We start from the raw sequence: 21,521 nt of genomic DNA, 5'->3' as shown, positions 1-21,521 counted from the left end.
TCAGTTTTCCCAGCAGGTTTTGTTGAAGAGTGAGTCCTTGCCCTAGTAGGTGAGGTCTTTAACCTCCTCATTTTGCTAATGAGCAAATTCAACATTTCCAAACTCCTCAGTCGTAAGCCATATTTGCAATTCGATCCAAACTTTTAAAAATAAAAATAGTCCACAAAACCTGTGACTTCATCCTGGTTAGCCACACACACACACACACACACACACACACAAATGGACTGAAATATTATTACAAATATTTCGTAATAGCTATAAAATCTTTTCATAGGTATACATTATGAAATCTTCCAGAATCTGTCTCTTCTCTGGAGTTCCCAAGGTGATTTATGTAACTCTTTCTTCCTTACCAAACACATTCGGAGCTTTAATTGGTAGCCCGCATAACTGGTCTCATCTGGCTGCTGTTGCCTAACCAATTCTGAAACCAGATGCAAGAAGAAAGGAAATTGGGACATCTCATGAACATTTCACACGACTTAAGAGCTTTTTGGACAGAGACCCCTCAGTTAAGCTTAAGTATCACGGGAAAGCTCTGAAAATGAATGTGAAGAAATGTAGTTTGCTGATTACTTTGGGGGTGAGGGGAGGAGCAAAAGCAAATAAAAAGCACTCCAAAGTGAGTTTTTCTTTCAAGTAGGCCTCAACTTTCCACTTTGCTTTAAGTCTTGGGAAGTCCGGTACTGCACGAAAGCCACATTAACTTTTGCTCCATAGAACACGGAATCATACTTTCCCCAGAGCTGCGTGGGGCGGCTCCCTGCCTGAGGCAACAGTTCCCTCCCTCGAGAACGCAAGCGGGAGCTCCCCTGAATTACTACCAAATCCTCAGTGCCCAGAGGCCCTATCCACACCCAGGCCGCTCCCGCCCACTTCTGCTTTCCTAGGCTGGCTGGAGGGCGGAGTTTGGATGCTGGGGCTGGGTTCTATTTGAGCTGCGTAGCCGATGCTGGTCTAATCCTTGCAGGTGACCGCTCCAGCCGCTCCAGGACAAGGACAAAAGCCACCACATTAGGTGAGCAGGGGAGCACAGCGGGAGGTTGGGACGGGAGGAAGACACCTCGGAAAGCCAACTAGAACGCAGATTCTCCAGGAGTTGGCTAAGGAGCAACTTTCCTCGTAGCCTCTGGGGTGGGGCCCGGGTGGGGAGTCATCTCGACGGAATCAGAGGAAATGGAGAAAGACGTGACAGGGAGAGTACGGGGCGCCTTCCTGGTACGAAGTGTTAAAGCTAATGCAGAGAAAAGTTTTCACTGTGAGGGATGCTCTTTAAAGAGATCTCGCCTCAAGGACTCAGTTGCCCGGAGACTGGTGGGAGAATCACTGCTTCCCAGAGAAGCTGTGATAGTTCAAAAACCAGAGGTGGAGGGCGAGGTCTTTGTGGGCGCAGGATGGCAGGGCGCGTCCGAGGACAGGATACGCCCTAGGGCAGAAGACAGCTGAAGAGAAACTTTGGAGGAGTCTCGCTACCCTTAACCTTGGTGAAAGTCCCCTGCACCCTACCCCTCTCACTCTCGAAAATACCCAGGTGTAAACCATCCTTTGATCCTCCTCATACACTTTAAAAGCAACTAATTGGTGACCAGTATCATCCTACTGGGGCCCAGAGCAGAATGCAGGATTTCCCACTCCCAAGACTGAAGGACATAGAAAAGTTTTATTAGGACAATAATGCTTAAATTAAAGCTAATGCTTAAAAAAGAGGTCCGTGTGATGCTTACCTAGTAACAATCTCATAACTTTAGAACTGCTTTTGAAACTTGGGCGTGGGGGAGAGGATTCACATGATTTTTCTTGTGACTTTTATTAGGATTGGTCTATCAAGATTCAGCTTTCTCTTTAATTCGGGAGGCAGAAGTGATGTAGTGGAAAGATCACTGGACTTGAGGTTTTAGGACCTGAGTTCAAGATCTGTCTCTTCTAGTTACTGCCTGTGTGATCTTAGGGCAAGTCACTTAGCTTTCTGGGTCTCAGCTTTCTCATCTGTAAAATGAAGGGGGAAAGACGGGAACAAGCATTTATTAAGCATTCTATAATGAGCTAGTGCTTTAGAAATATTATCTTATTTAATCCTCACCACAACCCTTTGAGCTAGGTGCTAGGGTTGTCCCCATTTTATAGTTGAGGAAACTGAGACAGTTGCTTACAACTCACTTAAATTGGTCATATACCTAGGGGGATGGTGTTAGACTCATTGAGTCCTTGCCATTTCTAAAGCTACAATTCTCCGAATTCATGCATACCAGGTCCAGCATCAGCTCTTACATGGCAGCCAAAAAAAAAAAAAAACCTGAATATACAAAAACAGTCATTGTCCCATGGATCCTTGGAACAAAAGTTTAGGATTACCCTGTGAAAGGTGACTCATTGTGTTGAGGATTGGGTTGGTGCCTCTTTAGTCTTTGACTAGTAGAAGGGAGAAAGCTAGGTCTGGTACTTTTAAAGTAGATACAAGGGTTTATTCAGAGTCATCAGTTCCTCAAATGAATTTGTAAAGGATGTATGATTTTTCAGGATAGGGAACTTCTTGTTCTACTCACCAAGCTGTGACTCAACAGAAAAGTTGTCTGAGGTTTTATGTAAAGGTTAAGGGACCTGCCCACTGTTTAGCAAGTAAATGTCAGAGGTAGGATTTGATTCCAGGTCCTCCTAATTCCAAGCTCAGCATTCTTTCCACTACACATTGTTGTTCCTTTCTTAAATAATAGAATTTTAAAATGTTGTTTCCAAACTGGGGAATGAGGATTAAATGCCGAGAATGAAGAGGGAAGCAATAATTATCAGAAGAGAAAGAGTTGGGGGCAGCTAGATGGTACAGTGGATAAAGCACTGGCCCTGGATTCAGGAGGACCTGAATTCAAATCCCACCTCAGACACTTGATACTTACTAGCTGTGTGACCCTGGGCAAGTCACTTAACCCTCATTGCCCCACCAAAAAGAAGAAAAAGAAGAGGAGGAGGAAGAAGAGGAAGAGGAGAGAGTTGTGAATTTTGAGTCAGAGGACCTGGGATGAAATACCAACTGTGCCAATCACTACCTATGAGATCTTGAGTGACTCATTTAACCTTTATTGGCCTCAGTTTCCTCCTCTGTAAAATAAGGAGCTTGAACTGAAAAGATCCCTAATATCTATTCTAGTTCTAAATTTAGACCTGCTAGGGGTTCTTAAATACCTGTATCCAGCCAGATAGCTAAGTATGGGACCATAAAGTATTTCTTCCCAATGCTATTAGGACACTTCTCCATTTTCTTTTCAACATTCCCCAACGACAGCAACAAAAAGCAATCCATTCGAACAGATGTTCAAAGTATTCAGTTTCCTTTTCAAGATACCATAGAATAACTATAAAATGACTTCCTACTTTTAAGTTTCAAGGAAATTAGAGCATCAGTAATACAGCAGTATTGACATCATTAATACAGCTTCTAGCATTCCAAAGATAGGGAAGCAGAGAGAGGGGCTGATGCACAGGTTCTCATGTGGTCTTGATAGTGAAAGGCAAATCACATCCAGGTATTGCCCATGGACACCAGGCAGCAGAAAAAAAAAATGCCATTGCTTTTTGAAATTCTGACTAGTTCTCTAGAAATTCAGAATAAGCCTTTCCATAATAGGAAACAATTTAACTACTTTTCTTCTCCTCCTCCTCTTCTGGAATTAGACCTACTTGTTTCCCTCTGATTGATTGAAGGGCATGTTTGAAACCAGCAGTTACTTTGTTGCGTTGAATTTTTTTTTTTCCAAAATAAAATCCAGATTTTCGTTTTACTTGAGGCCCAAAGAATAATTGAAAAACTGTTCAGGAATAAATGGATTCCACCACTGTTCGCAGATCTTTCTCTCTGAATAATGATGGTAGCACCATGGCCAGAGTTTGTGTTACTTGCTTCTAGTAAGAAGAGTCTGCTGTAGGAAAAGTGGCTGTGGAAAAAGAAATGAAGATACCCCATAGTATCTGTGTTTGGGATACTTTCATGGATCTTTTTCTTTTTTTTTTTTTCTTTTCTTTTTTTTTTTTTTTTTTTTGGCAGGGCAATGGGGGTTAAGTGACTTGCCCAGGGTCACACAGCTGGTAAGTGTCAAGTGTCTGAGGCCAGATTTGAACTCAGGTACTCCTGAATCCAGGGCCAGTTTTTTATCCACTGTGCCACCTAGCCGCCCCCATGGATCTTTTTCAAAAAAGCTTGACATATGCCTAGGCCCTAAGGATTCATCTTCTGTACCCCTCTGACATGACGATATGTAAAACTTCTTTTCCTGATGTGTAACAGATGAAGGGAGTTTTTAATAGCTAATAACAATAATAACAGTTAGCATTTATATAGTGCTTTACATATATTAACTTATTTGATCCTCCCAACAATCCTGTGAGGTAGGTGCCATTATTATTCCCATATTGCAGATGAAGAAACTGAGGCTGAAGGAAAAGTTAAGAGATTTGTCCAGGATTGCTTAGCAAATGTCTGAGGCAGATTTGAACCTAAGTCTAACTCCAAGTCCACTCTTATCTACTGCTCCACATAGCTTTATTGACAGAAATTCCTGCAAAGGCAAATTTAGGTGGTTGTTCAGACGTGGATGAACTTGGAGAAACCTTAAAGGCAATTTCATCCTGATGCCTTAAATTAAGATTAAGACATTCAGAGAGGGTACACAAGTTAACATGTAGCAGAACTGGGCTTTGAATTTGGTCCTAGGGTTCCAAATCTGGCCATTCTTTCAGATCTGGCCAGAACTGGCCCTTATTCATACATTTCTGAATGTATGTAGAATTACAGACGATCTCTGCATGATTACTAGAGACTTCCATATCACTTCTAAATTCCCTCTTTATTGCTTTTCAACTTCCTGGGGGCATGCTGGGGTTGGGGGAAAGGAGGGGAAGGAAACAGAACAGACAGGCATGTGAAAGGCATGAATGGAGACACAATCCACAGAGTAACTTCACTTCCATCACTGGTTTACTGGACTTCAAAGACAGGAAGACCTGAGTTCAAATACTGCCTCAGGCAAGTCTCAGCCTCTGTTTTCTCATCCATAAAATGGAGGACTTGGCCTTGATGGACTCCAACATTGCTTCAGCTCTAAAACCAGTGATCCTACTGTAAGGAAAAAAATTTTATTGAAGTATTCATTTTCTCAGTTGCCTTACTTTTGCACTACTCCATTCTATTTTTGAAATGTTGTCCTTTTTAAAAAAAATTGTAGTCACACTTATATAGTATATACAGAAAGAAACAAGTGAACCCATTTTCATAAGTTCTTTTGTTGTTCAACCATTTCAGTCATGTCTGACTCTTCTTTACCCAGTATGGGGTGGGAGGGAGATACTGGAGTGATTAGCCATTTACTTCTCCTTCTCCTTTTACAAATGAGGAACTAAGGCAAACAGGGATAAGTTGCTTCCCTGGGGTCACACAGCTAGTAAGTTCTAGTAGCATAGAAGAAATGCAGATGAAAGCAGTAACACAAGCAAGCTTTTCATAAAAGGCAGAGTTTTTAACTAAGCTCTGGAAGAAGTTGTTGAAGGACCACACCCTCAGTCTCAGGGAAACTTACGTCTTGAAAGCAGCAGCTTTTGTTTCATATGCCTTTTAAGAAGCTCTGCTAAAAATTTTTTAAAGGATTAAAAACTACATTTACTAAGTCTCACAATATAATACTGAAGGCTACCAAAGCACATGAAAATCAGCAATAACCAATGGATGTTTTGTTTTATTTTTCTACTCCCCTCTCCAAAGAGAGTTACATAAAGGGGCATAGAAGGCTTATCAAGGAACTCACAAATCCTTTCAAAATTCTCAGCTTTCTACTGGCATCTACATCCTTTATAGAGCTAGAAATGTCTTCATCATCTGTTAGGGGAGTCTCTTACTTCTGGTCTTTTAATTATCCAGCACTTAGAATTGTTACATAATTCTAATACAATTTTGGCCTACATACAAAACAAATACTGCTGTCTTTCCACTCAATAACATCCTTACTCTTCATAGAAGTCCCTAAAGCCCTAAGAAACAACATTTGTGAGGAAAAGAAGACAATCTGACTTACTAATATTACTTTTAATAGCTTTTTTTAAAAGAAAGTTACATTAAAAGAGTTTTCATATCTATTTCTATAGCCTGTAACATCCTATGTTCAGATTATGTACCATAGTTATTTGTTATATACACCACGGTTCCCTACTAGATTGTAAACTGTTTGGGGTCAGAGAGAGTTAAAGTTGTTTTATCTAAATTCTTATCTCTTCTAATTTCTTACTTTGTACTTTCTCTGAGGAACTCACTGTTTCACACAAGTGCAGTGAAGTAGAAACATCTCTGTTGTGACCTGCAATTTCAAAGCTGTTTGGTGGGAGTAGTAGTAGAGTAAGGCCCTGGGTTTCTGGGGAAATACATTTAAGGAAACTTTTTGATATTCTTACAATATTTTATAAAGAATAGGGAGGCTTCTTCAAGGGTGGAAGTTGCAGAAATATTCTTGGCAACCCAGATAATTGAATGAGATGCAAAGACTAGGATATACTATTAATTGCTGGGCAGGCAAAGACTTGAATTGTACTACAGAGAGGTATTTATTATCAAAGGGGTAACCTGGCAATTGAGTTTATTAAAATGAAAGATTTTGGACTGTGACTCATGTTTGCTTTTCTTTATCTGAAAATTACACAGATTTATCATATGATTTCCTAATGTTCTTCCCCTGGGTAGTTTCTCTATAAACAGATATTACTTTGCTGACTTTGTGGTTTCATTGCTAGGTCCCAGACTAAAAAAAAAAAAATTCTTATGTACATAAATTTCTAGAATCATAGGATCTCAGACTAGAAGTTACCTTAGGGACCATCCATTCAGCCTTCTGATTTGATGAGGAAACTAACTCCCAGAAAAGCTAAGTGATTTTGTTTGAAGTCACACTTCTATAACCATGGTTCGAACTTAAGTCTTCTTACTCCAGATAGAAGGTTCTTTCCCTTACATCACAGTGATTTTGTAGAACAAGGGGCTTTTTGAATTTTCTTTTAAGCATAAATCACTAATCTGAAAAAGACAGAGGTAGAAATATGGTAGGCAAATGGGAGTATATTTGCTTTAACTGAGTGTAGGATTTCTAGAAAAAGTTCTGAAGTTGTTCATCTTGATTTGGATCCAAAATCAGCTTAGAAACTTTCTCTTAAAAGAAATATAAAATTCTAGAGGGGGGAAGGAAGGGAGATAGGTAAAAAAGTTTGGAACTCAAAATCTTATAAAAGTGAATATTGAAAACCATCATTGCATGTAACTAGACAAAAATAAAATACTATTAAGGTTGAAAAAAATAAAATTCAGAGGTCAGCAAAACAACATAGTAATCTTTATTGACTGGAAATGTAAGTTGCCTGGGTTAAAATGTGGCTTTAATTTGCATAGTGACTAGGCAAAATGGCATTTTTTGAGTCAACATCTGAGTCATCTAGTTTACTAAGAGACATGAAATATTAACATTTTGTCTTCAGTTTGTTTGCTTTTTAAAACGTTTGTAGTTACTAAGACCAGACATCTCATTTCTAATATTTACTACCTATACATCCTTGGCAAGGCCCTTTAATTTCCCTGGGGCTCGGTTTCCTCAATGGTAAAATGAGGAGAATGGACTACATGGCCCCAACAGCTCTCCAGTTCTACAGCTTTGAGACTAGGTATAGAAGAATGACCCAGAGAAATAATTGTAAGTGCATTTTTAAATTCTTACAATGTATGATACTTTGAGACAAGATCAAAGTAGTTATTCTTTTACTAGTCTTGTCTCATGTGTCATTAAAGAAGACCTGCAGACTTTCGGCAAAAGGGTAGAGGAAATATGTTCATCTGCTTTTATTTTCTGTATTGTATTTGATCAAGTTGGAAAATAAAGTGACTGTGCTGAGTATGTATAATGTAAAGAGAATAAGTACTCATTTGGAGATATTTTCATTATTCAGGTTCTTGATGGGTTCTAATCTTATGGCACCTAACTTTATTACTAATGTTTGAGGTGTGTATTCATAAGAACTCAGCTAATGAGATGATTCTATAATTAACAGTATAAATTTTCCTAACTCTCAAAACTGACTTTGAACATACTTTTTATTTTATTCACACACATACACACACACACACACGCACACTGGGCAGAACCCAGATAAACAACTCTAAAATATGGCTGTAGGCAATGATCGCCAAATTCATTTAGTAATGGAACACTTGGGTTTAGAGCTCTAGTGTCTGTGTTGTCTGGAGGGGGCAGGGTACATTTTGGAGCAAAGTAAAGTAGAGTAAGGGCAGCTACATGGCACAGAGGCAGCGAGGCAGCCCAGTGGATATAGAGTGCTGGCTCTGGAGTCAGGAAGACCTGAGTTCAAATTTGACTTCAGATATTTACTAGCAGTGTGACCCTGGGCAAGTCACTTAACCCTGTTTGCCTCAATTTCCTTATCTGTAAAATGTGCTGGAGAAGGAAATGGCGAACCATTCCAGTATCTCTGCCAAGAAAACCCCAAATAGTATCACAAAGAATGGACCATGACTGAAGTGACCACGACATAATTATAACTTTAAACAGTGTGAACTTGTATACCACCACTTTCAGGACCTAGATGGTTTCTTCTTTTTCTTCCCCTTTCCAGCATTTCCTTCTGTGAACAACAGCAGTTTTGGTTTCTCCTTCACCCATAGTTTATAAAGTCACAGAAAGCAAAGAGTTTGGTCTCCTTGATATCCAGTTTGAAAAGTCTGAAAGGCAGTTGGAGATGCAAGATTGGAGGTCAGCAGTGAGGTTAGGATAGGATAGCTAGATTGAAGAATTCTTCACAGAGAGATGGTAATTAAATCCATGGGACCTGATGAGATCACCAAGTAAAAAAGTATTGAGAAAGAAACGAAGAGGACCCAGGACAGAACACTGAGGGACACAGCATGATCTAGATTTAGGATCTAACAAAGGAAACTGAGAAGGAGCAGTGAGATAGTTAGGAGGAGAACCAGGAGATAGTAGTGTCCTGAAAACCTGCAGAGAAGAGAGTATCAAGAAAAGAGACAGGGTTATCAATCGTGTCAAAGGCTGATTTCAGCCTTTATTTCCCGGTAGGAACAAGTAGTTATAAAAAGTTAAGAGAGTAATGTTGGTTGAATGAATGAAAGAGAGTAAAGGTAAGAACAGAGATTCTGTTTTTTTCAGGGTATTCATAAGTTTAGGTTTGTTGTTGTTCAGTCATGTCTGACTCTTTGTGACCTCATTTGGGGTTTGCCATTTCCTCCAACAGTTCATTTTAAGATGAGGAAACTGAGGCAAACAGGGATAAGTGACTTGCCTAAGGTCACACAGCTAGTGCATGTCTGAGGCCATATTTGAATTCAGGAAGATGAGTTTTCCTGACTTGAGGACCAGTGCTCTAACCATTCTGCCATCTAGCTGCCCTAAGTTTAGGATAAAGTACCCTAAATGGCAAATGACATAAAACCAAAGTTTATTAATGCTAAGATTCCTCCAGGTGTAAATGGGATTTTAAGAGTAGATATTGATGGACTTTTCTGTTTTCATTTTTAGGAAAATGGCCGACGGATTTTCTGTAAGTCTTTCATTTCTATAGTTTTATTTCTAAAATATGTTCTACTAAAGGTGAGGCATTTTTATAATTAGACTTTCCCTTTTTAATTACTCTGCAAATGGTTCTAGGAGCCTGCTTTTGACTGTAATTACACTAAGAATTGTTAGTTCCAGTTGATGTTTTGTTTTGTTTTCGCTAGCCACAGATTCAAGGAACACAAATTATGTAAAGAGGTCCATGAGTCATTAATAGTAATCCAGATCAATGGGGAAAGCATTAAAAAGAAGAAGGTATATCTCACACTAGCTAAAATGCAGCAGTATTCTGGGCAGTATCAAATTAAATTGAGGCCCAGCAATACAAGTTTTTGATGTACTCAAACAAGGACTTTTTAAAGTTTTAAGTTTTCAATTTAAAACTCTACACTAGAGTACCTGGAAATAGTTCTTAATTATTTGCAATTATGGGAAATAATTATAATTATAATTATATACATATAATAAAAAGACACAAATAATCCAGAAAGTAAATAATTTAAACCTTCTGTGCAAACAAAAACTTTATTAGAGCAGCTAACAAAATAAGTAACAACATTTATAGGCACTAATTTTATTTTTTATCCTTGCTCTTAACTATTTTCTAGATCAGAAATATTTCAGTTTTAATTTTTTGCTTCCCCTGATTTCATTTTAAAAATGCATGAACATCATTTTCATTTTTATGGTTGTTTTCTTCTTTCTTCCAGCTTAATGATGCCTTATCTGGGTCTGGAAATCCAAACCCACAGGGCTGGACACAAGGTCCTTGGGGAAACCAACCCCCTGGTAGTGGGGCATACCCAGGATATCCTGGAGCCTACCCTGGTGCAGGAGCACCTGGGGCCTACCCTGGTCAAGGAGCACCTGGGGCCTACCCTGGTGCAGGAGCACCTGGGGCCTACCCTGGCCAAGGAGCACCTGGGGCCTACCCTGGTGCAGGAGCACCTGGGGCCTACCCTGGTCCAACAGCACCTGGGGCCTACCCTGGACCAGCAGCACCTGGAGCCTACCCTGGTCCGACAGCACCTGGAGCCTATCCAGCTCCAGGACAGCCTAGTGCTCCTGGAGCTTATCCTCCTTCAGGGCCCATGGTTACCCCTGGTGGACCAACACCTGCTGTGGGAAGCCCAATGGTGAGCCTGAATTGAATGATCCCATGCATTTGGCCTATTGGTAATTTGACAAAGCCTAAGAAAAAGCAAAGTTGTAGTCTAGTACAAGCAGAACCATCACTTTCTGGTGCTTTTATAGAAAATAAGCTCTGGTCAATAATGCAGTCCTGGGGCAGCTAGGTGGTGCAGGGGCGGCTAGGTGGTGCAGTGGATAAAGCACTGGCCCTGGATTCAGGAGGACCTGAGTTCAAATCCAGCCTCAGACACTTAACACTTACTAGCTGTGTGACCCTGGGCAAGTCACTTAACCCCAATTGCCTTACCAACCAACCAAACAAACAAACAAACAAAAAAAAAAATAAAATAATGCAGTCCTGTAAAAAGCAGCAAGACTGTGTGTGTGTATATACATATATGTATACACACACACACATATATATACATGCACAAACACATACACATACATATATACATTTATATGAAATACTAGACAAGAAGACCCAAAGCTTTAATGCCCATGCTTTTAACCTTATGCCTGGAATCCACAGTTACTGAGCAGCTTCCTTAGTGCTACTTTCTTTTCATGTCTTTAGGAATAGCTTCTAGACAAGTGTAGGGAACTTCCTACATGAGGAAACCCCCTTTACCAAGGCAGATCAGCACCTTTTCTTCAACTTAATAGTCTTAGAAAGTTTCCTGAAACACAGGGAAGTTAAGTGACTTGTCTAGAATCACACAGCTAGTATGTGTCAAGAAGCAGTACTTGAACCCAGGTCTTCTGGTTTTAAGGCTAGCTCTCAATCCCCTACAACACACTGCCTCTCTTGTTTTTAATTCTCTTTAAAGAAAGTTACATGCACCTACCTCTGACTTACTCTCTAGTCAAACTATAATATGATCATCTACTTCCTCCTCTAGATTTAGTAGTCAAATAATCTGTGATGAAAATCTAGTGTCCATTATTGGAAAATTTGGAAGACCAAAATAGAATGACTACTGTAGGCTTAACTAACATTGTTTACAGTCAGTAAAGCCCTTTTCCCCCAAATATCACATAATACTTTTTCATAGCACTCTAATGGGCTTATTATCATATGGTACTTTATATCATAGTGATCTGCGTGTTCATGTGAGGGATTACTCCCCCTCCCCAATAGAGTTAAAGCTACTTGAGGGCAGGGATCTCATTTTTAGACTCTTTCTTCCAACACACACTACTCTGCAAATGATAAGCTAAACAAATATTTGTAGAATTGCACTTATCAAAGTGAATTGTCTAGAAATGTTAACAATTCATGCCAATCCCATAGTAAAGGATGTCGGTTTTTACAAATTTTATAAGTGTTTCCTCCGGGAAGGATGGACTGATGCATATCTTGCACTCTCTTCATTTGTAAAAGGGGGTTTAAGAATACTTGTTACCTCAGTCCCAAGGTAATGGGGGGAGGGGTGATGGAAGTGCTTTGTAAACCTTCAAGGACTCTATAAATGTGAGCTATTGTTATCTTGGCCTATAAAACTGCTCTAATCTATACTCTCATATATACAATCAGTTGCCAAATCTTGTCATTTATATGTCTCCATAAAATCTCTCTTATTTATCTCCTCTATTCTCATAGATCCATGACCTTAATTTAGGCCCTCATCACCTCTCACCTAAACTATTTTGACAGCTTTTAAAAATAAATGCAGGGGCAGCTAGATGGCACAGTGGATAGAGCACCGGCCCTGGAGTCAGGAGTACCTGAGTTCAAATCCGGCCTCAGACACTTAACACTTACTAGCTGTGTGACCCTGGGCAAGTCACTTAACCCCAATTGCCTCACTAAAAAATAAAAAAATAAAAATAAATAAATAAATAAATAAATAAATGCAGGGGGGTAGCTAGGTGGCACAGTGCATACAGCACCGGCCCTGGAGTCAGGAGTACCTGAGTTCAAAATCTGGCCTCAGACACTTGACACTTACTAGCTGTGTGACCCTGGGCAAGTCACTTAACCCCAATAGCCTCACCAAAAAATAAATAAACAAATAAACAAACAAACAAATAAATAAATAAATTCAGGGGGCAGCTAGATGGCTCAGTGGATAAAGCACCAGCCCTGGTTTCAGGAGGACCTGAGTTCAAATGTGACCTCAGACATTTGACACTTACTAGTTGTGTGATCCTGGGCAGGTCACTTAACCCTCATTGCCCTGCAAAAAACAAAACAAAAACAAAACAAACAAAATAAATGCATATTTTAAATTCTGTTATAAAATCTTCTAATATTTAACTTTAAAAAAAAGTCTTACGAGCCATTATATATCCACATGGCCTCCATCTCTGTGACTTCAAAGAGTTTATTTTAGATGAAAAACTATGAGTATAATCACAATCATTCTGAGCACTCAGTTTGGAACATTCCTAACATTTAAGCTGAGATAGGGCTCTCTGCCTTAATTTAAATTTATGTCTATATCTAGTTAACTCCTGGCCACTGTAGTTGAGGCAAAATTCAGATAGCCTGAAACATAATGAAGCAGTAGACTGTATTAGAGTGTCTGTGGACACCAGAAACGACTTGCATTTTTTTTTTTTTGCCCAGATCTGTGTGTTGATCAATGTAAGAAGTTTGCAGTGGGAAAATTTTTTTTTTGTCAATGCAGGTTGGCAACTGTTCTTCAACTTTTAGTCCTAAAGAATTGGCTGAAGTGACTGGCCCAGGGTCACATAGCTGGCCTATATCAGAGTAGGATGTCTAAGTGCATAATGAGAAATGTATAAACAACTTTTTAGGATCTCATTCCTTCACTGAACATTTATCGAGCACATACCTTGTACAAGGTCTCACAGCTGGGTGATGTGAGAAATACCAAGATATTAATCAGTCTCTCAAAGAAAGAAGGGATATTTGACCTACAGCTCTGTTAATTGCTATAAAACAGGTATAAGCAATGTACTGTAATTTAATTTGAGAACATGGTCTTATTTGGTTCTTTTCAAGAATCATTCCAAGAAGACCAAGTGTCGGGAAAGGAAGAGAAAGGGTATGAACTAAGGAGGAGATTGATAGGTGTAGAGATTGTAGTTTAGGGTGCTAAGGAAGGGGCAGTTTTTTGCCTTTGGTACCAGTCAAGGAGTTCCTCTCTTCTCTGCCCTAAGTGAAGTCCATTATCTCTTTCAGGTCACTAGGTAGCTATTTCATGTAGAATTATTGTGGATTCCAGAGCCCAGATGTTAGCTCTACCTATGAGTGCCAAAGGGTGGAGGTGGTGCAAAGGAGTTTAAACTGACCAATTTGGAAAAAATTTGATCAGAATGCTTTCAGTGAGTTAGTCATGCATGTGTATTGTGTGATTAAATCTCAGCAAAATTCATGTATTCCTTTTCTTACATATATTCTATCTTTTTCATTCACAGGTAGTGCCTTATGATCTTCCCTTGCCAGGAGGAATTATGCCTCGCATGCTATTGACTATTATGGGCACAACGAAACCTAATGCAAACAAGTAAGTGGAGAATGAATAATAATAAGATTTTTATGTTAGCATCTGAAAAAGTTGAAAATGCTGAATTTTTAGTTTCAGTAGGATTTTTTTTTAAGAATTAAAGGTGGTGTGCTGATAATAGGGATTTTATATTTAACCTCCCATTTTTTTCTATCCTCAACCCAAAAAAGGGTTATCTTCAATACAGTAAAGCACAGCTTCAAAAGAAGCCTCACTATTTATTTCTTCAACATATTAAAGAGACCAAATGGCACAGTAGATAGAGTACTGGACCAGAAGATCTGAGTTCAAATTTTGCCTTTGATACATACTAGCTTTGTGACCCTAGGCAAGTCACTGTTTGTCTCAGTTCCTCATTTATAAAATGGAGACACACTGGAGAAGGAAACGGCAAACCATTCTAGTATCTTTGCCAAGAAAACCCCATGGAAAAAAGTCCATGGGGTCACATAGAGTTGGACATGACTGAATAACACATAACAACAAAAGCTGTATGATAATGGACAATTCATTTAACCTTTTAGAGTCCTCATTTCTTTCTTTGTAACATGAAATAGAACTTCTCTCAAGGGGTTGTTGTGTAGCTCAAATTAGATAAAATATGTAAAATAAGTGTCTTGCCACTACACTGATTTTAAGGCAGAATTGGTGCTCTCATTTTTAGATTTTCCGTGTTTTGTAAGCAGTATGTATTGTAATTTAAAGCATTTAGAAGTATTTTACGAGACTTTATCAGGACAAACAGGCTTGTTTAAGGAATCTTGCTTGGTTTTAATGATATGGGCATAAATCCAGAAAAGCTCATTCTTTTCTGGTGCAATCTTTAACTGTTCGTTGTGGTTTAAGGTTAGCCCTTGTCCTAAATACCATCCCTCCAGGATAGATTAAAGCTGCTCCGGAAAATATTCCAAGGGTTTGGGTTAGTCTTCCCATAAACTGAGCCTAGAACAAACTTGATCCTCCTCTGGTACTCTAGACTCATTGGGACTTGGAGTTAATTTGGACTAGAAAAGATAGAACCTCTGTTCTTGCCCCAATACTAATCTGCTTTTTTAGGCTTATCCTAGAACCAAAGTAATCTCAAGTATGAAGCAGAGGGAAGAGAGTGAGACACAGAGGAATCAATTGTTTAGCCTCTAAATTCTACTGGAGACTTGAGTAAAAGGTATTAAACGTTAAGTTAAAGGTTACTCTTACTGTCGAAAGGACTAAAGATGGCACCCTCCCTTCCATTTTACTTTATTTCCTGCAGATAAAATAAAACATTTATGTGGTTAGTCATATTCAACAGTTGGCCCTGCCTTTGTGTATTTATAGCAAAACTACCTTTGTTCTCAAATGGGCAAGTCTATGAGTAATACTAGAATGATTTCACTGTTGGGTAATTTCATATTTCTGAATTTTAGGACTAGAAAGCTAGATGATCGTTCTTAATAACTCTAGAGCACAGTTATATAATGCTTTAAGTTTTGCAGAGTTTTTTCATTTGATCCTCAAATATTTCTTTGATGCATGTGCCATTGTCCATCACTATTTTACAGAAGAGGAAAGTGAAATTCTAAAAAGTTAAGTGGCTGGCCCAGGGTCACACAGAACTGAGATTGTCTTCTTTCCGAGTCCAGAACTGTATCCATTGTACAACACTACTTTTCTTTAATAATCAAAGACCCCACCTTGTAGCTGGATCAGCACTTAAGGAGAAAAAACATTTTTTATTATTTTAAAATAAAACTAAATCTACTTAACTAAGTGAACAGTGTCAAAGTGGGGTCAGTAACTATATAAATTCCATTGCATGGAATTGGAGTTTCCATAGGCATAGAAGCAAAATTTCATTTGGTTCTTCCGTAAGGTACCAGAGTCTCAAAATCAAATTTCTCAGCATCTTCTTCTGAAATCGATGGCTCGGGAAACAACCTCAGAACTTCAAGTTACCTCAAATTTCCTGATTCCCTGCAGGAAAGCCCAACTTCAAGACTGACCTCAGACACTGACTAGCTGTTTGACCCTGGGCAAGTCACTTTACCTCTGTTTTGCCTCAGTTCCCTCATCTGAAAAATGGGGATAATAATAATATCATCCTCCCAGAGTTGTGAGAATCAAATGAGATATTTGTAAATGTCAGCTGTTGTGGTGGTGGTGGTTATCAGCAAAGCAGCAGCACTATCTTCTGTTACTGGCCTTGTATTCAGGCTTAATGCCGGAAGTTCTTTCTCTATTAGCCAATGCACTGCTTTCTGTGGTCATCTTTTCAGCCTTTATAATAAGCTAGAGACCTTCTCACCTTTTCCTTGGGATGTAGTTAGGATTCAGCATCATAGCCCTAGTATATAGAACATTTCTTTTTTTTGTTTTGTTTTTTTTGTTTTTGGTGAGGCAATTGGGTTAAGTGACTTGCTCAGGGTCACACAGCCAGTAAGTGTTAAGTGTCTGAGGCTGGATTTGAACTCAGGTTCTCCTGACTCCAGGGCCAGAGCTCTATCCACTTCGCCATCTAGCTGCCCCTATATAGAACATTTCAACTAGTGTTCTCATTTTTTGTCTCCCTTCTCATAACCCTGTTCCGATTCATTTGGCTGTCTGTTTTTGCTGACAAGTTTTGAGGATGAACATCAGAGAGCTCCTCCCAGATATCCCATTGCAGGAGGATGCCCAGTGCAGCCATCTCATTATTTTCCCTCCCTGTCCCTTCCTCTCTCCCTTGCTTTTCAGTTTCTTTGTATGTGTTGTCTTCTCCCATTAGCTTTCAAGCTCCTTTAGGGCAGGGACCATCTTTTGCCTTCTTTGTATCATAGCACTTAGCACAGTGGCTGGCACAAAATAGGGCTTAATACATGTTTATTAACTGACTACCTTGGAAAAGTCAATTCGGCAATCATTGTTAGGAGCTTACATTCTAGTAGAGAGAGAGAACGGGTACTTTGATAAGTATTTGTAAAGGATATACTAAATACTGTAATTTGAGGGAAAAGCACTGACAACTGGGAGAATAAGGAAAGGCTTTGCATAGGAGGTGGTACTGGTGCTGATTCTTGAAGGAAACTAGGGATTCCCCCAAAAGCAGAATCGATATGGCAGATTATTTCAGACAAAGGGGACTGCTTGTGTAAGATGGAATGTTGTGTAAGGGAAATAGCAAATAGAAGAGTTTGGCTGGAATATGGAGTACATTAGGCAGAGCAATGTGAGTCTGGAAAGGTCCACTGGAATCAGATTGTGAAGGACTTTCAATGTGAAACAAAGGATTTTGTATTTTAGTCTAAAGGAAATAGGGAGCCACAATAGCCTTTTGAGCCTGGGAATTTATTCTAGGTTTGTGAGACTAATTACGATGGTTGGGGGATGATCACATTCTCTCTCCTGCCCATTTAATCACTAATGCTCTTTAAATTAATAATTATGTGGAAAACATTACTCTCTTATAAACTAAAGTTGAAAGCAAAACCAATACACAATTCCTTTATGTTATAGTGAAATTTATCATAGGATATGAGTTGTTGAAGTTATGGAACATAGATATTGGATGGAGAGCAAGTGTGTGGAGAACATAAACATAGCTAACATTTGTATAGTGCTTACTTTGTGCTAGGCACAATTATTAAATTATTTGATCCTCACCCCAATCCTGTGAAGTAGGTGCTATTATTATCCCCATTTTACAGATGAGGAAACTGAGGCACATGGTGGTTGTGACTTGCCCAGGGTTATACAACTAGTAAAAGGCAGATTTGACCTCATGTCTTCCTGACTCCAGCCTGGAACTCAATCCACTTCACCAACTAGTTGCCCGTATTTGTGAATAAAAAGACTTCTCAGCTTTTAAAGATTTTTCAATCATGTGCCAACCTTCTCTATGCTAATTATTGTTGTTGAGTTGGGTCTAATTCTTTGTGAACCCATTTGGGATTTTCTTGGCAAAAATACTGGAGTGGTTTGCCATTTCCTTCTTCAGCTCATTTTACAGATGAGGAAATTGAGGCAAACAGAATTAAGTGATTTGCCCAGGATGACAAAACTAGTATGCATCTGAGACCAGACTTGAACTCTGGAAGATGTCTTCCTGACTTCAGGTCAGACATGCTATCCACTGCGCCACCTAGCTGCTAATATGAGTACCTGAATCCTCTATATCAGGAAATGGAGGAGAATATAAGGAATGATGTAGGGTGGAATTTGAGGTATATAATTAGGGAACAGAGGGAGCTCACAATGTGTGGCTTCCATTTTCTCAGTAAAATTGAAAGGGATGGCCTCAACTAAAGTGGTGTCCTTTTTTTTTAAATAAACATTGAACCGTTGATAGTCATTTGACAATTCAACAAGTATTTATTCAGCTTCATAGGCACAGTGTTGGGAGCTGAGGATATAAAGATTTTTTTAAAGTCTCCAAGCTCAAGCCTATATTCCATGGGGGTAAAATAATATATACATAGAAATTTTAAAACAAAACATATATAAATTACTTTCTTTTAAAAAAATTTTGGGGGGAAGATAATCTGGGTTAAATGACTTGCCCAGGGTCATACAGGTAGTAAGTGTCAAATGACTGAGGCCAGATTTGAACTCAGGTCTGCCTGCCTCTAGGGCCGGTGATCTCTTCACTGTCCCACTTAGCTGCCACTAAGATTACTTTCCAGAGAGAGGGAGGTCACTGAAACCTTGGGGTGATGGGGAGTAGGGAAAATCAGAATAAGCCTTGTGGGAGGAAGTAGTTGAGTTTAGCTTTGAAGAAAGCTAGGGATTCTGTGCAGCTGAATTTAAGAGGGAATGTATTCCAGGTGTGGAGGATGACCTATGGGAGATGGCTTGGAGATGGGAGAAGGGATATCATATACAAGAAATAGTAAATAGACCAATATTGCTGAAACATAGAATGTATAAATGAGAGGAATTCAAAAATAAGTCTAGAAAGACAGACAGGAACCAGATTAGAAGGGATTTAAAAGCTAAACAGGGGCAGCTAGGTGGTACAGTGGATAAAGCACTGGCCCTGGATTCAGGAGGACCTGAGTTCAAATTTGACCTCAGACACTTGACACTTACTAGCTGTGTGACCCTGGGCAAGTCACTTAACCCTCATTGCCCCTCAAAAAAAAAAAAAAGCTAGACAGAATAATTATCATCTTATTCTAAAAGCAAGAGGGAACCCAAATTGCTTCTTGAGTAGGTGCATGACATGGTCAGGCCTGTGCTTTAGGTCTATCAATTTGGCAGTTGTATGGAGGATGGTTAGGAGAAGGGATTTGGCAAGGAAACAAATTAGGATGCTATTGCAGCACTCGTCCATGTAAGAGGTGAGGAAGTCCTGAACAAAGGTGGTACCCATGTGAGTGGAGAGGAGGGAATGGTTGCAAGGTAAATTGTGTAGATGGAATCAACAAGACTTGGCAACTGATTGTGTGTGAGGGGTGAGGGCATGGGAAGAAAAGTCAAGGATGACTCATGTTCTGATGCTGAGTTACTAGGAGGAGGATGATACCTCAAAAGAAATAAGGAAGTTTAGGAGAAGGGAGAACTCAAAGGGAAAGACAAGTTTTGTTTTGGACTTAATGAGGTTGAAATACTTATGGGACATCCATTTGGGAATGTCCAAGTATGATCTTTAAACTAAACTCAATTTTTACTTAGAGTCACTTTTTTTTTTCTTAACAGAATTGTTTTAGATTTCAAGAAAGGGAATGATGTGGTTTTCCACTTCAATCCACGCTTCAATGAGGACAACAGACGAGTAATTGTTTGTAATTCAAAATTCGACAATAACTGGGGAAAGGAGGAAAGACACTCTGCGTTCCCATTTGAAGCTGGTAAACCATTCAAAGTAAGTCAGCATGAAGAGTCATTTAGATGATATACAAAATAGCTTAAACTTGAATGTTCTAGAAAGGATGGTTGCCATTAGTTTGCTATCAAGTTCTTACCTCAGGATTCTCTAAACGGTAGACTTTTATATTCTGCTAGATCTCCAGGCCTGTTGCCAATGCTTCTTCTGGAATTCTCAATGAAGAGGATTGAGCAGGCAACATTAAAACCCCTCCCTCTCTAGTCAGGATGACATTGTCAGCTCTTCCCTCCCCCACTATGTCCACCATAAGATTGGAGAGAAATTAGAAATGGTTCCTTTTGAAAAAGTTGGGGTCTCTTTCATCTAATTATCCCCTCTTATCCCTGTACATTGCTCAGTCACACATATCTCTTCCTTAACTGGTAGCATTATGAATTCTTGCCTAGAAACAACAGGGGTGCCTGCATCATAGTTTTCTGGTTCCATTTAAGGAAAGAGTGACCCAGGCCAATGGTGCAAAAACAACAGAAAGCATTGCATATGGCATACCTTGTTTTTAGCTTGCAAAGTGGAGTTGATCTATAATATATATTTTTTTAATCTCCTTAAGAATTAGGTGAAATGTAGCTAATTACATACCTAGGCCATTTTGGTGAAACTCTTGCTCTCCATAGGGGAAAGGAAGGCATTTCAGATCTTAATTTTCAACTCTGCTTTTGAAGTTCTGTTAGTAGCCTTCATAAAGTAGAAGCATGGAGAAAGTCTTTATGATACAATTGAGCTAAGACTTTGACCTGATATGATCAGCATGGGGATGGCCATTAATCCTGTTACTGATCTAGACCTTTGAACTTAGGTTAACTAGGTGCTAAAGCAGATGGGAGTATATAACCAAGTTTGCTTACATATAATTTCAGATTCAAGTTCTTGTTGAGATTGATCATTTCAAGGTCGCTGTCAACGATGCCCACTTGTTGCAGTACAATCATAGAATGAAAAATTTCAATGAGATCACCAAGCTGGGCATTTCTGGTGATATCAACCTTACCACTGCCTCACATACTATGATATAAATGTAAAGGATCAGAAAGATTTTTAAAGGAATTTTCCTGTAAAACATGCTTCCTGTTCATTATGGGGGAAATCTTAAAGGTACTCATACACCATTTACTTTGTCATAACCACACAAAATTTAATAAAAATGTTCTTACAGTAAGTACAACTTGTGTGTGATTTTTTTAAAATGTGGGTCTTAAAAAATAAAATTAAAAAAAATAATGTGGGTCATTTGTAATTTATTCCTGGATCGAATACTGAAGACTTCTGGGGGGTAGGGGAACATGTAGTAATCTTAATACTAAAGCTCTTAAAAAAAACCCAAAACACTATTTTACTCCTAATTCCACCCCTTCCTTCTGTCCTGCTCCAATTTCCCAAATTATATTTAAAGAAGAGTTAGGTTTAGGTAGATGGACTGAATGAATGAGTAGAAAAGCATTTATTAAATGTCTTATATGTGCCTGG

The 21,521-nt window shown here is 39.1% G+C and overlaps 1 protein-coding gene across 1 annotated transcript; it reads left to right on the top strand.

Moving 5' to 3' along the window:
* Positions 1-825: 825 nt before the first annotated feature.
* LGALS3 (galectin 3) lies at positions 826-21,213 on the top strand. The gene is made up of 6 exons (XM_043990290.1): positions 826-1,021; positions 9,573-9,594; positions 10,319-10,744; positions 14,127-14,215; positions 19,868-20,033; positions 20,915-21,213. The coding sequence occupies exons 2-6, from the start codon at positions 9,577-9,579 to the stop codon at positions 21,068-21,070; spliced, it is 855 nt and encodes a 284-aa protein (XP_043846225.1). The 5' UTR covers positions 826-1,021; positions 9,573-9,576; the 3' UTR covers positions 21,071-21,213.
* The last annotated feature ends 308 nt before the right edge of the window (positions 21,214-21,521 follow it).

This window comes from Dromiciops gliroides, chromosome 2, assembly GCF_019393635.1.
Source record: "Dromiciops gliroides isolate mDroGli1 chromosome 2, mDroGli1.pri, whole genome shotgun sequence".
Classification (NCBI taxonomy): domain Eukaryota; kingdom Metazoa; phylum Chordata; class Mammalia; order Microbiotheria; family Microbiotheriidae; genus Dromiciops; species Dromiciops gliroides.
The sequence above is the reverse complement of the archived record's forward strand: the minus strand, read 5'-3'. Positions and strand labels throughout refer to the sequence as shown.

What these genes read in the sequence shown, in the direction of transcription:
- LGALS3 (XM_043990290.1), top strand. An exon ending in ACGAAACCTAATGCAAACAA is followed by an intron (nt 14,216 to 19,867) that starts GTAAGTGGAGAA and finishes TTTTCTTAACAG; the next exon opens with AATTGTTTTAGATTTCAAGA. An exon ending in AAGCTGGTAAACCATTCAAA is followed by an intron (nt 20,034 to 20,914) that starts GTAAGTCAGCAT and finishes ATATAATTTCAG; the next exon opens with ATTCAAGTTCTTGTTGAGAT.